At 41.6% G+C, this 13,471-nt stretch overlaps 1 protein-coding gene across 3 annotated transcripts in view; it reads left to right on the top strand.

Annotated features, from left to right (window-relative positions):
• Positions 1 to 13,471, top strand: part of NUP155 (nucleoporin 155) — a 64,439-nt gene that overhangs the window by 12,362 nt on the left and 38,606 nt on the right. For all 3 annotated transcript variants that reach the window (XM_089779413.1, XM_006139464.5, XM_025179671.3), the window contains 10 exons: positions 452 to 618; positions 1,541 to 1,646; positions 2,210 to 2,283; positions 2,629 to 2,720; positions 2,870 to 2,967; positions 3,611 to 3,763; positions 3,964 to 4,064; positions 7,952 to 8,122; positions 10,235 to 10,345; positions 12,987 to 13,081. In XM_089779413.1, the coding sequence (XP_089635539.1) occupies positions 452 to 618; positions 1,541 to 1,646; positions 2,210 to 2,283; positions 2,629 to 2,720; positions 2,870 to 2,967; positions 3,611 to 3,763; positions 3,964 to 4,064; positions 7,952 to 8,122; positions 10,235 to 10,345; positions 12,987 to 13,081 (1,168 nt within the window). The remainder of the gene's footprint in view (positions 1 to 451; positions 619 to 1,540; positions 1,647 to 2,209; positions 2,284 to 2,628; positions 2,721 to 2,869; positions 2,968 to 3,610; positions 3,764 to 3,963; positions 4,065 to 7,951; positions 8,123 to 10,234; positions 10,346 to 12,986; positions 13,082 to 13,471) is intronic.

Below are 13,471 nucleotides of genomic sequence, written 5' to 3' on the forward strand. Positions count from 1 at the left end.
CCTCTCTCCTTCCCCCTCCACCTTTGCTGCCTCTGTATAATAGGGGCAGCAAGGTGGGAGGAATTGTCTAGTCATCTGACTGTCTGATAAACATTTGTTTATTAGATTGTCAAGTAGCCGACTAGTCCTTAACATCCCTAGTTTCTAATGCGTCCTAGGCTATAGCTACACAATATTTTGGAGCAAGTTTGAGTGAACCTTCCAGACGTAGTAGACAAACTCAAGCTAGTGGTACTCACCTGAGCTGTCCAAAAATAGCTGTGTAAACCAGCACTTTGAAGTTGTGGCTTGGGCTCTGAAGCCTAGGGCAGGTGATGGGCAATCTGAGCTGACACTTCAAAGATCTAAAAATAGCTGTGTAGACAGAGCAATAGTACGAATCACAAAACCATAGTATTTAAACAAACAAACCCAACAGATATGAAGTTTTTTGTTTGTTTATTTATTTAAGGTTCTGGAGCCCTCAATGACAGCATGTCTGGTGGAATGCAACTGCTTCCAGATCCTCTCTATTCACTCCCTACTGATAATACCTATCTTCTGACCATAACTTCCACTGAAAATGGGCGTATCTTTTTGGCTGGAAAGGATGGCTGTTTATATGAAGTAGCTTACCAGGTGAATATAATTTCTATATATAGGTATTTTTTATGTTGGTTATGTGGTTGGTGTTTTGGGGATTTTAATACTTGTCATTCTTGTCTCTTCATTTCCACAATTCTGTTGCCTGCCTTAATTTATTTGAGTGATAGCGCTGAGCTCTTATTACAGAAATGCTAGATCAAAATAAATTTGTTCAGCAAAGGACATGCATCATGAGATCTCCTTTCTGAAAGCTTCTACAGAACTGCTGTTAGCAGCCATCTTATCGCTAACTTCCATACTACCTTAATAGGAGCAGCAGTTCTGATTATTGAAGACAGATGAAACCTAGAAAGAAGTTGGATGGAGTGGGGTTTGATATGCTGTCATGAATTTAATTTTACTTCACTGAATCAATTTGTAGACCAGAACCCCATCCTTTCTCTGTAAAGGGACACCATGAGGTGAATTATTTTATAGGCTTTCTATTTATTTTTATTATAATAAATTCAATAAATTGTTGATTATTTTTATTAATTTACATTATATCAGCATCTGGAAACCCCAGCCAAGTTGAGGGCTCATTGAGGTATGTCTTGTAAAAATCAATCTCTGCCTAAAGAAGTGAAAATCTTAGTTTTAAGAAATATTCAAGAAATAGCTGAAACAATTAGCCAATCAGTTTCCTTTGTTTGGATGGGTCCTTGACACATTGTATATGAGAGACTCAACTTTGCCTTCCCCTCCAAGCGGAAAATGTGGAAAACCACAAAAAATGGCTTTAAGATACATGGGCTTCTAAGTTCCTGAATCCACTTTTAGTTTGTTTGTTTTGTTTATCTACATTGCAATAGGAAGTGTCTCTTTAAATTTGGGTCCTTGAAAACAGAGTGTATGTCAGGCAGGAATTCACATGTTTATCTAACTTAATTTTTATCCTTTGTGTTTTTAATTGTAGGCTGAGGCAGGCTGGTTTAGTCAACGGTGTAGAAAGATCAATCATTCAAAGAGCTCTCTTTCTTTCCTTGTTCCTTCATTGCTGCAGTTCACATTCTCAGAGGATGGTAGGTGATTAAGTGTCAGTAACTGAAATGTTTATGAGTTAACATTAAATAAATAAAACACTTAGGCCAACACTTTCATATTTTCATGAATTGAGTTAAAGACAATGAGAATAGCAAATGGTTGGCAGTTAGATGCCTAAATGTGGATTTACATATTAGATTTTGAAAATGTTGCCCACCATGGCTAAAGTTCCTATTAGTGGTAAAAATTTTGGTAATTTTACATACTGCATTGATAATACTGTAATCTGTATAGCAAAACTTTTAATTGGAATTGTTATACAAATATATAAAATGTTTCTTATGTGATAGATTAGATAGTAATAGTCTGCTGTACTATTGTACTTCAGTCAGATGTCACTTTTAAATCTGTTCTTGGGCAGGAGTTTATTGTAAATTAAATGCCATATATGAGTATATTTTCATAAGTGGTTCAGTCTAATAAGTGATTTAGTCTGGCAAATCTAGCCTTGTAAAGTTTGAGTACTACCAATTTTACTGTATTAACTACTTTACATCAAATCCATTTTTATTTGCATGTGTTTTTTATTTATTTATTGCAGATCCCATAGTTCAAATTGCTATTGACAATTCTCGCAACATCCTATATACCCGTTCAGAAAAAGGAGTGATACAGGTACATGAATACTTTCAGTGTCCTATTTGGAGGTTTTTAATGCAACTGCATTATTTTTACCCTTCCCCTCTGAAAGAAACCCTATATTTATGCATTAGGTTTTGTTGTGTGCCACTCAGGATAGGAAAGATTTCCTCCAGGATATTTTCTTGTATTTGTTTCTTTCTCCCCCCCTCCCCCCCGCTCAAATATTCTGTATTGTGATCACGATCCTTTCTAGTGAAGACGAGGAAGATCTACTGCCTCAGTCCTCTGATGTAGGGGAGCTTGCGGCCAAAGAAGTATTCTGATTTATTGCATGAGTTATGTATATTGTGAAACTAACGAACTGTTATTAAATTACAGGTTTATGATCTGGGACAAGATGGTCAAGGAATGACCAGAGTTTCTTCTGTTTCTCAGAATGCTATTGTTTCTGCTGCTGGAAACATTGCCAGGTAACATCAAGAGTGTGATGTGAAATACTTTCTGTGGTCGATCTGTTTTTTTTTTTAAATGTTTAACCAAACTTTTGAAAAGTGGTGTGTATTCTCTGAATTGTTTATTGCATGATGTCAGTTACGTAAACTCTTTTCTATTCTTTTAGGACTATAGATCGCTCTGTTTTTAAGCCTATTGTTCAAATAGCGGTGATTGAAAATTTGGAATCCATAGATTGTCAGTTGCTGGCAGTCACACATGCTGGTAAGAAATCAGTATTGCCTCCTTCCCTTATTGGTAAATAAGACCTGCTTAGGTTTGGAAAATTGACAAACAAATTTCTTTGCAAAGTTGTCTATCCTACATATGTGCTAGAACATTTATATAATAATGGATATAATACTGTTACAAATCTCTTGTATATTGCTTTAGATCGGTGGTTCTCAAACTTTTGGGGCTCCAGAGCCCTTTACATGCAAAAAAATTTATGCGGCTCCCCAGCGGTCCACTGATTGTATGTGTTGTACCTATCAATGTTTCCAGTTTGTCAACTTGGCAGAGCCCCTGGAGATATCTTGTGGAGCCCTGGGGCTCCACGGAGCACAGTTTGAAAAACACTGCTTTAGATATTCAAAGCACTTCAGACCATATAATTACTTATATGGTAGGAAAATAGGGGGAGATTGATTTGCCAAACGTTACACAGAAAACTAATGGCAGACCTGGATTAGAATCATTTGGCTTGGATACAAGGATCATTTTCAAGAAGGAATGTAATAGTTTTTAAACAGAATTTCTTATAAGCTTCTGAATTAAGCCTTGCATCAGATGTGTTGGGACTGTTAGCCAGTTATATTTACAAAAAAATCCATTGTCTAAGAGTGATCATCTTTTTACTTTGGCTTAGGTGTACGGATGTATTTTAGTACATCACCATTTAAGCATCCAATGGCTCGCCCCTCCATGTTAACATTGGTTCACATCCGCTTGCCTCCAGGATTTTCTGCTTCTTCTAATGTGGAGAAGCCATCAAAGGTACACAGAGCTCTTTACAGCAAAGGTAAGCATTGGAGTGCAGCTTAAATAGGAATCATTCTTTTTAAGATTGTTGTAACAAGTAGTGCCACCATGATTGCTTTTTACAGTAGGAAACTTGGGGCGAGAATTAAGAGTGGACTTGTACTGAAGTCAAGTAGCAGCAGTGGGGCCGGTGTACGTTTTTGCTTCTACTACAACGTCTTAATTTTATTATTTTATCAGGTGTCCTGTTGATGGCTGCCTCTGAAAATGAGGATAATGATATCCTGTGGTGTATCAATCATGATTCTTTCCCTTTCCAAAAACCAATGATGGAAACACAGGTAGTAAACACTTTAATATTGTTAAGTAATATCAATTTGTTTGAGAGGGCATGGACAATATTATTTGAATATCATAGGCTCCATGAATAACTTTTAAAACTCATGTATAGAAAAAGTAACTTACACAAAAACTCTTGTGATTAGCAGTGTTCCCTCTATTTTTTTGTCTATGTGCAGAATGACTTTTGTTATGAACACCAATATGGAGGTGATGTATCACGTAACCAAAGTCATTCTGCACATAGACAATGTGTAGCACGCATGGTGCTGAGTGAATGTGGGATAGGGGCTCAGGTCTAGGACAAAGGGTTGGCATATTAGTGAGGGGTCTGTCTGGGGGTGCAGGCTCTGGGCTGAGGCTGGAAATAAGAGGTTTGGGGTACAGGCTGCCCCAGGAGAAAGGACTACCCACTGTGGACCAGGGAAGGGGCACCTGTCCTCTGGCACCAGCACCTCTGGAGCAGCTCTGACTTGGGCATCTTGAACTATTGTATGGGGCTATGTAGATTAGAAGGACCTTAGGTAACTAGTTACTTGGTAAATATTTATGGAGATGTCTAATGGTGGTGTTGTAGGTCAGGATTTACTGTTGTAGTGTTCTGACAGGTCTTCTGCCCAGTCAGTGATAACCAAAGGGCTGCATGTCTGTGTGCTCATTCATGAGTGCCATATTGACTTGCACAATTAGTCAACATAGCAGACTCTGAGAGAGCTCCCAAAGACCACAAATCAGATAAGGATCGAAGTTGTCCGGCTAGGTGTATTGTTAAGCAAAAACCAGTAATAGTTGTCAGTAGACTCTACCGAACCACTATGCGTATGTAGCCTGTAACAATGGACTCCTATCAATCAGTGGGAGGTCCCACTACCCCAGCAACTAGACAAAGACTGTCCCCCCAAGACACCATTTTGTATATAGGTACAAACAAGTTGCACATCACTCCTGATGTGTCAGGTTGCCACTTTCTGATGCTACTTAGATACCACCCATCACCCTGCACTTCATTGTTCGACTAATAAGTCTCTATTCATCAGCTATCAGTTTAAACCTTTTCTTGAACCTGGGTCGGTATCTGTGGCGAGTGTGGGTACTCAGGTCTTTTTTAAAGAGCTGGGGTTACCATCCTTTGGGAATGTGCTTTCAACTTATGACCAGTACCAATTACTGTTCTATACCTGGGCCCTGTTACCAATTAGCGTTTTACACTCTCAGCCCTGTTTGTCCCACGTTGTGTGAACAGGGGCCTGCCTCTCACTTACAGCTTAGCTTTACTTTATATTAGCCACATTTTGTGCTTCTTGGGCTTTTGTTTCAGGCCCTTATCTTATTACAAGTGTATTTTTTTATGTTCTGTGTACTTTTTTGTAGTACCAGTCTCATTCTAGGTATTTCTGTTTGGTGAATGAAGCTGGTGTCTTTCAGTGGAAGCTTCTACTTTAATACTCTCCAGCTAGAGAGCGAAGTTTGATGCAAAGTAGGATTGAAAGACATACCATGGCCATTATAAATCCTTGGAAATGGTGTCCGCCATGTGATATGTCCATAGCCATGGTCCTGCCACAAAGTGATTATATTCTAAGAGCAACATTTGAAGGGCAGGGAAGATAATACATTATTTTTGTTTGTTTAAACAAGTACATCAGCTCCACCAGACTTCCCTCAATCATTCCATTATTTGGCCCATTTCTTGTAGTCGTCAAAGGTGAAGAGTGGGTCTGTAAGAGAGATTTGAAGGTCGAGAGAATAGTTGCCTTATGGATTAGTTCAGCTAGTGCATTCCGTGAATAGGGTGTGGCTTGGAAGAAGGCATGAGGATTGTTGTTGTTGAAGTGGACAACTGAGCTGTCAAGAGTTGCATGATTGGTGAAGCAAAGGTGGGCTGAGGGCCAGTCTTACAAAAGACAGGATTATTAAATAAGAAGGGGCAGGGCTAGTTTCGGTCTCCTGTGTTAAGTCACGTTTAGGTAGACTTATTGGCTGACTTCATGATTGTCGTTAAAACTCCTTCAAGAAGTCTGCCTGTAATTTTATATTAGAAACCTCAGATCCTTTCTTCTCCGCCCACCTCCCACGGTCCCTCTCTTTTAGCTAGGGCAATCACCAATCATGCAGTGTTTGGAGGAGGGCACTGTCTGTTCCTTAAGATTTGAAACCTGAACTGCAGTTTTCCCCTTTTTTTGTTGTCATTCCTTAATTCACCTGTCATTTTCCTCCCTGTTGTCTCCTCTTTCTGTTTCTTTTCACAGAACTTATGTGAAAGAAAATAAATAATGCTTAGATAACTCCTCTGTACACAGAAGTTTGTTATTTAGAAGGACCTCTGAAGTACAGGACTGATGATATGACTAGGTGTAGGAGCTGCTAGAGCAGCTTGGGAGGATTCCCCACATATTGGAGGAGTCCTTTCAATAGCAAAACAAAACAACCACATACTGAAGGAACACCTTGGTGACTAGGTTAGAAACTGGATTTAGGACTGATATAAAATCAAGCAAGTGGGAGATAACCTTACGCTACTTCCTTCCTACTAAATGCCTTGGCCTGAATTATATCACTGTTGCCAGTCTGTTACTGGAAGATTTTTTATCCTCATGTTTCATTTGCAATTCTTGGATATTTTTTAGTTTTTGTGCATTTGGAGTTCTGCAGCTTGTATTGTTAGGAGCACCATAGGACCATATTATTGTAGTCATATATACAAATAATGAACTGTCCCAAAGAGCTTGCAGTACAATAAAAGCTGTGTTTTCCAGTACTGTACCAACTAGAAGGCTCTATAAACCATTATTTCCAATCTTCATTGAAAATCTGATTTATAATCTGGTAGGCCTAGGGCATGCAGGCTCCCTTCCTGCCTTTATGTGGCTCCCCTGAAGTAGCAACATATCCCTGCTGGTCCTAGGTGAAGGAATGGCCACAAGGGCTCTGTGTGCTGCCCCTGCCCTATGCATTGGCTCTGCACCTTCCATTAGCCAGGAGTCTCAGTGCACAAAGCTGCCTAGCCACACCTTTTTCTAGGAGCAGCAGGGACATGTTGCCCTTATGGAGGAGCTGCCTGATTTATCACTCCAAAACCCCTCTCATGCCACAACCTCCTACTCCAACCCCCCTCCTGCATCCAAACTCTGCATCCCCTTCCACACTCGGAACCATAAGTGCCAGCTTCCTGTGGGGTGCTCAGCCCCCTGCTCTGTCCCAGGCTTCACCCCTACCCCACCTCTTCCCACTCCCTCCCCCAGTGTGCCCAGTCCCCACTCCTCCCCTTCCTCCAAGAGCTTCCTGCACACTGCATAATCGCTGATTGGGGCAGGCAGCAGGCACTGGGAGGAAGAGGAAAGAATTGATTGTCAGGGCCTCTGGTGTACAGAAAGCACTGGAGTGGGTGGGGGAGCTGGCTACTGGTGTGTGCTAAGCACCCACTGTTTTGCTGTTTTGTTTTGTTTTTCTTTTTTCCATAGGTGTTCCAGTCTATGCTCCAAACCCCCCAGCTCCTGCTTGGAGCTCCCTCCTGCACTCCTCATCCCTGGTCCCACTCCAAAGACTGCACCCCCAGCCCACACCTCATTCCCCTGCCGAAGCCCCCTCCCACATTCCAAACTCTTAATTAACCAGAATATTTGACTGTGATCCCTCCCCCCTCCATTCCTCTAATGTGCTGGATAACAAAACTTCTACTGTAGTTTGGCCGATTTTTTTTTTTTAATTTGATGTGAGTATATATCCATGTGCCTGTTTTAATGTTTTATTTTCTTATGGGCTTGTTGTCTTAAGAGTACTTTGTTTGGTGCTGTATAATGTTAAAAATACTGGTTATTTAGATCTCACCATCGGTGTGCAAAACGTGCATCCTGTTTGAAACTTTTGGTAATGTTCCTCTCTCACTCAGATGACCACACATGTTGATGGACATTCGTGGGCTCTTTCTGCCATAGATGAATTGAAAGTTCCAAAGATTATAACACCATTGAATAAAGACCTTGTTCCAATAACTGATTCTCCTGTTGTTGTACAACAGCACATGCTACCACCGAAGAAATTTGTTCTGCTCTCAGCTCAGGTATGTCTTGTTTGGGGATTGGAAGAGGAAGAAGCAGCAGCTTAACGCTTCAAATTGCTGTAAAGTGCTAGCCATGCGCATGGAGTTTGCAGAGACTACATTTGGGCAAGGGAAGGTGGGGAGAGGGGAAAAAAGATTAAGGATCCATTTGTAAATTCTGTAAACCAACTCAAGTTCACAGAGCCAGATTATCTTCTGACATAAATTGACATTTCTCTGTTAACTTCAGGGGAGTTGCTTAGTTTTACATCAACTAGTGGCCAATAGTTCAGAATAATATGAGGGAATTTCTACATTTGGTGCTGGGGACATGATTTCTACCTTGAGTAGACATACTCAAGTTGAGCATGCAAAGAACAGCACAGTAGCTAGGCCACCCCCAATGCATACCATGGGGGTCCAATTGTGTATAATGCAGCTCGCCCATGCTGCCACTAACCATGCTACTGTGGCTGCACTCTTATTTTTGCTTGCCATCTTGATGAGAGCTAACACGAATATATCTGCTCAAGCTCAGAATCATACTAAGGATGTCAGTGATTAACCAGTTAACCAATATCACCCTTATCGGGTAATGCTTATCGGTTAACCAGTGACTCCGCTGGACTGGAGCTGCCCTCAAGCAGCTCGCTGCCTACCCATGGTACAGCCTGACTGGAGCAGCCCCCAGCCAGAGCCGCCCCCACCCATGGTAGGGGGCTGCTCCAGCTCAGTTTGCATGCCATGCCATTAACCAGTGAAACATAATGTTTAACCAGTTAACTGATTAAATGGGATTTTACATCCCTAAATCAAACCCCCAGCTCCGAGCATAGATATACCCTTGTGCTGCGTCTACACTGTCAAGTTTTTCTGCAAAAGCAGTTGCTTTTGCGGAAAAACTTGCCGGCTGTCTACACTAGTCGCTTGAATTTCCGCAAGAACACTGACGATCTCATGTAAAATTGTCAGTGTTCTTGCGGAAATGCTATGCTGCTCCCGTTCGGGCAAAAGCCCTCTTGCACAAATGCTTTTGCGCAAGAGGGCCAGTGTAAACACCGCGGAATTGTTTTGCGCAAAAAAGCCCCGATTGCGAAAATGGCGATCCAGGCTTTCTTGTGCAAAATCGCATCTAGATTGGCACGGACGCTTTTCTGCAAAAAGTGCTTTTGCGGAAAAGCGTCCTTGCCAATCTAGACACTCTTTTCCGCAAATGCTTTTAACGGAAAACTTTTCCGTTAAAAGCATTTGCAGAAAATCATGCCAGTGTCTAGACATAGCTTTGACGTGTAAAATTGGAATAAATGCAGGTTGCTAAGGTAACTGTATACATTTTAAGATTTGATAAAGGAGCAAGAATTTGTTAATGGAACAAGGAATTTCATTTCTCTTCTCACAAAAGAAATCCATTGCAGATGGTAACTTGAGTATTTTGGTTTTTATTTAAAGGCTTTCATTTAAAAATAGTTGACATTAAATGTTATTAAAATGTAATGGCTCTTTACAATAGGGAGGAAAATTTAGCTATAATTCAGCCTTCTAATCTAGCAACTAGGAAATGTACTAAAATTAATTGCAGGCTTCCTGAAGTCCTGTTGTAGTTTTGTGAGGCTGGTTAAGGTAGACTACAGGACCCATCACAGAATGCACAGGTATGTGCTATGAAAGTGGTATAAAAAGCTTACAGGTTATTGGGACCTAGTTATTGTAACTCAGGGCTTGTCTTCACTGCTTGACAGTTAGCTCAAGTTATTACACAGGAAATAGCCTAGATCAGGTGAGAGTGACCACACTAAAAAACACTTGAACTAAACAGTGATTGGATTAGTAGAGTTGATAACTTGTGCAACTAAAGCTGTAGCATGTAGCTGCAGTCCCATAGCATTACTAGCATGGGTACTAGAACTTCAGCCTGTAGCCCCTGCTGGACCAGCTATTTCAAATTTAAAACATTTAACCTAAGCTATAGATTTTGTGCAAACCAGAGTTGGGTTGGGATAACGCTCACTATACCTTGAACTAACATTGAAGTGAGACATCAGAGTGTTAGATGAGTTTATTGCATTTTTGTTTGCCAATCAAAACATACAGATCTCATTATTTCAAACTTTCTATTTCTTTATTTTCATTTAGGGGAGCCTTATGTTTCATAAACTCAGACCTGTAGATCAACTGCGACATCTCCTAGTTTGCAATGTAGGAGGTGATGGAGAGGAGATTGAAAGGTTTTTCAAGTTACATCAGGTGGGAATCTTTAACTTGCCACGAGAAAACAAGTCCTCAGTGAATAGACTTAGGACTTCATCAATATGAAGAATAAGTGAACTCCACACAGTTGTAAATCTACAGTGCTGTAATCTGCTCACTGACTAGTCATGTGAACCTGCTACCATGCACTAAAGGTTCCATGGTGCAGTTTGATGGGGTTTACATGGCAGTCAATGAGCAGCAGGCTAGAATGCAGAGGATTTACAACCTAGCTTGTTATGTTATAACCATCCATTAAAGAAGCCCTCGGTATATAGTCATATACCTTGAATAGTTTATATTGTAAATATGGCCGTTCTTAGGCTTAAAAAGTATTAGTTCTCATTTTACCTATCGTATAGCTAGGTACTTGTGTAGCCTTTCTTATAGCCTTTCTTATCTGAACATCTAAAAACATTCTGTCTTGCCAAGAACTGTAACTACCGTGTATAGGCCAATATAATGCTGCTTTGTCAGTTGGATAAGAAAAATAACGTACAAGGAAAAGGTAATCATTTTTGTGGCGTCTAAAGACGTGGGTAATATTGTTTTCCTTAAAATTGTTTCATATAAGTGACCAACACAAAATTGTGACAAGACTGAGGAATGTAGTTCTCTTATTAGAAGAATTATTAATCTTAAGAAAAACAATGTCACAGTCCTAGTCCCTTTCAGAAAAGTTTTGTATGTGCTTCAGTGGCTACAAATACTTAGCATCTACCTTCTATTTTTTATTATTAAAATTGGTACGAAGCAAACTAGAATGAAACTTCTTCATTGAATGTGATTTGACACATGTAGTTCTTTCTTAATTTATATATCACAATTTATATATCACAGTATATTAGTGATAAAAACAATCTCTGCTGCTGTTTCTTTGAGAAGGGGGTAAAACAATTTTTTTTAAGTGACTTTTATTTAATATTTAGTCCTTTAATAAATAATGTAATAATTTAAAATAATATAGTGTTAAGAAGGATAAAAATATAACTGAACAAACTCATATTTCCATACAAGTATATCTTATACTTATAAAACAGATTTTCCTTATACAGGCAGTCCCTGACATACACGGATCCGACTTATATCGGATCCGCACTTACGAACGGGGCTTTTCTCGCCCCGGAGCTCACGGGCGGCGGGTCACCACCCGTGTCCTCCGGGGCGAGAAAAGCTTCTCCCGGTCTCCCTGGTCTGCTGGGGGGGGGGTCCAGCGGCTTTGCTGGACCCCCCCAGCAGACCAGGGGGACAGGAGCAAAGCCTTGGAGCACGCCCGCAGTGGGACAGCCCGGGCACGCCTGGGCTGTCCCGCTGCGGGCGTGCTCCAAGGCTTTGCTCCCCGTCTCCCTAGTCTTCAGAGAGACGGGGAGCAAAGCCTTGGAGCACGCCCACAGCGGGACAGCCCGGGCGCGCTTGGGCTGTCCCGCTGCGGGCGTGCTCCGCGGCTTTGCCCTCCGTCTCCCTGGTCTGCAGGGAGACGGGGAGGAAAGCCTTGGAGCACGCCCGCTGCGGGCGTGCTCCGCGGCTTTGCTCCTGTCCCCCTGGTCTGCTGGGGGGGGGGGTGCAGCTAGTGCCCCCCCCCCCCCCCCCAGCAGACCAGTGTTTTCTTGCCTACCCCTGGGGTAGAGCAGCTGGGGGATGCCGGGTTGGTCTCGCAGCGCCACTCCGGACCAACCCGGCAGCACCCCAGCTGATCCGCCCCAGGCATCCTGATTCAGCCGCTGCTGGTCAGTTTCAGCAGCGGCTGAATCAGGACGCCTGGGGCAGAGCAGCTGAGGTGCTGCTGGGTTGCTCCAGTAGCGCCAAGGAGCCACGCTACTGGAGCAACCCAGCAGCACCCCAGCTGCTCTGCCCCAGGCGTCCCCAAGTCAGCCGCTGCTGAAACTGACCAGCGGCTGACTACAGGAAGCCCGAGGCAGAGTTGCTCTGCCCCAGGCTTCCTGGAATCAGCCGCTGATCAGTTTCAGCAGCAGCTGACTTGGGGACGCCTGGGTTTCTTAAGTTGAATCTGTATGTAAGTCAGAACTGACATCCAGATTCAGCCGCGGTTGAAACTGATGAGTTTCAGCAGCGGCTGACACCAGTTCCGACTTACATACAGATTCAACTTAAGAACAAACCTACAGTCCCTATCTTGTACGTAACCCGGGGACTGCCTGTATTTCATTTACTGCTACCTTATTTAACATGCTAAGAATCAACAACGCGCATAGAAAGCTTTCATGGATCACTTTACCTGTCACAGCACGATCTCTTACTGTCATTATTCTTTTTTGCTTAACTGATAAGATTCAGGTTATGTCTAAACTAGAAACACAACAGCAGCACTCACTACAGTGATGGAAGAGGTATTTCCATCACTGTAGGAGATCCACCTCTCCACGAGATGGTAGCAAGGTTGACAGAATTATTCCTAGTTCAGCTTAACTACATCACACAAGGCATGACATTTTTCACAGCCTAATCAGTGTACTTAAGCTGACCTAACTGTGTAGCATAGACCAGCCCTTAGTCTCCTCACTGTTGAGACAAACAGATTGTATTGAGTATTTTGTGATGGGTTAATATAACTCCTTCAGACTTTTCAACACCAAAGTCAAATTGTTGTCAGTCTGATAGAAAGCATGATTTCCTACAGGAGGACCAGGCCTGTGCCACTTGTCTTATTCTTGCCTGTTCTACTGCTGCTTGTGATAGAGAAGTGTCTGCTTGGGCTACCCGAGCATTTTTCAGGTAAGTTCAGTTAATCTTTAGATTTTGCCTTCAATTTTATGTTTAAAATCTAATGCCAATATAGACACACAAGCATGTTTTTGCTGTGTTTTACAGTAGGCAGGAACTATTAAGTTCTGTATAAGTATTGTCTTAAAATTAGTGTAGACTCATAGCAAAATAATATGGAACATATATTTTAAATGCACCTGATTGTGCATGTCTGTTTACTTAGAAGTGAGTATGAAACTTGTTTGTTTTGGGCGGTTTTAGAAGTTGTATCTTTTGCATAAAACTCATACCCCACCTCACAAAAAAACCCTAAGAAATATAAATGACTCAATGTTAAGAAAAAACATATAGACTTGAACATCTAATTTGTGTATGTAATTTCATTTGCTAATTATCTGT

This window comes from Pelodiscus sinensis, chromosome 6 (genome assembly GCF_052426305.1).
Source record: "Pelodiscus sinensis isolate ZL-2025 chromosome 6, ASM5242630v1, whole genome shotgun sequence".
Classification (NCBI taxonomy): Eukaryota; Metazoa; Chordata; order Testudines; family Trionychidae; genus Pelodiscus; species Pelodiscus sinensis.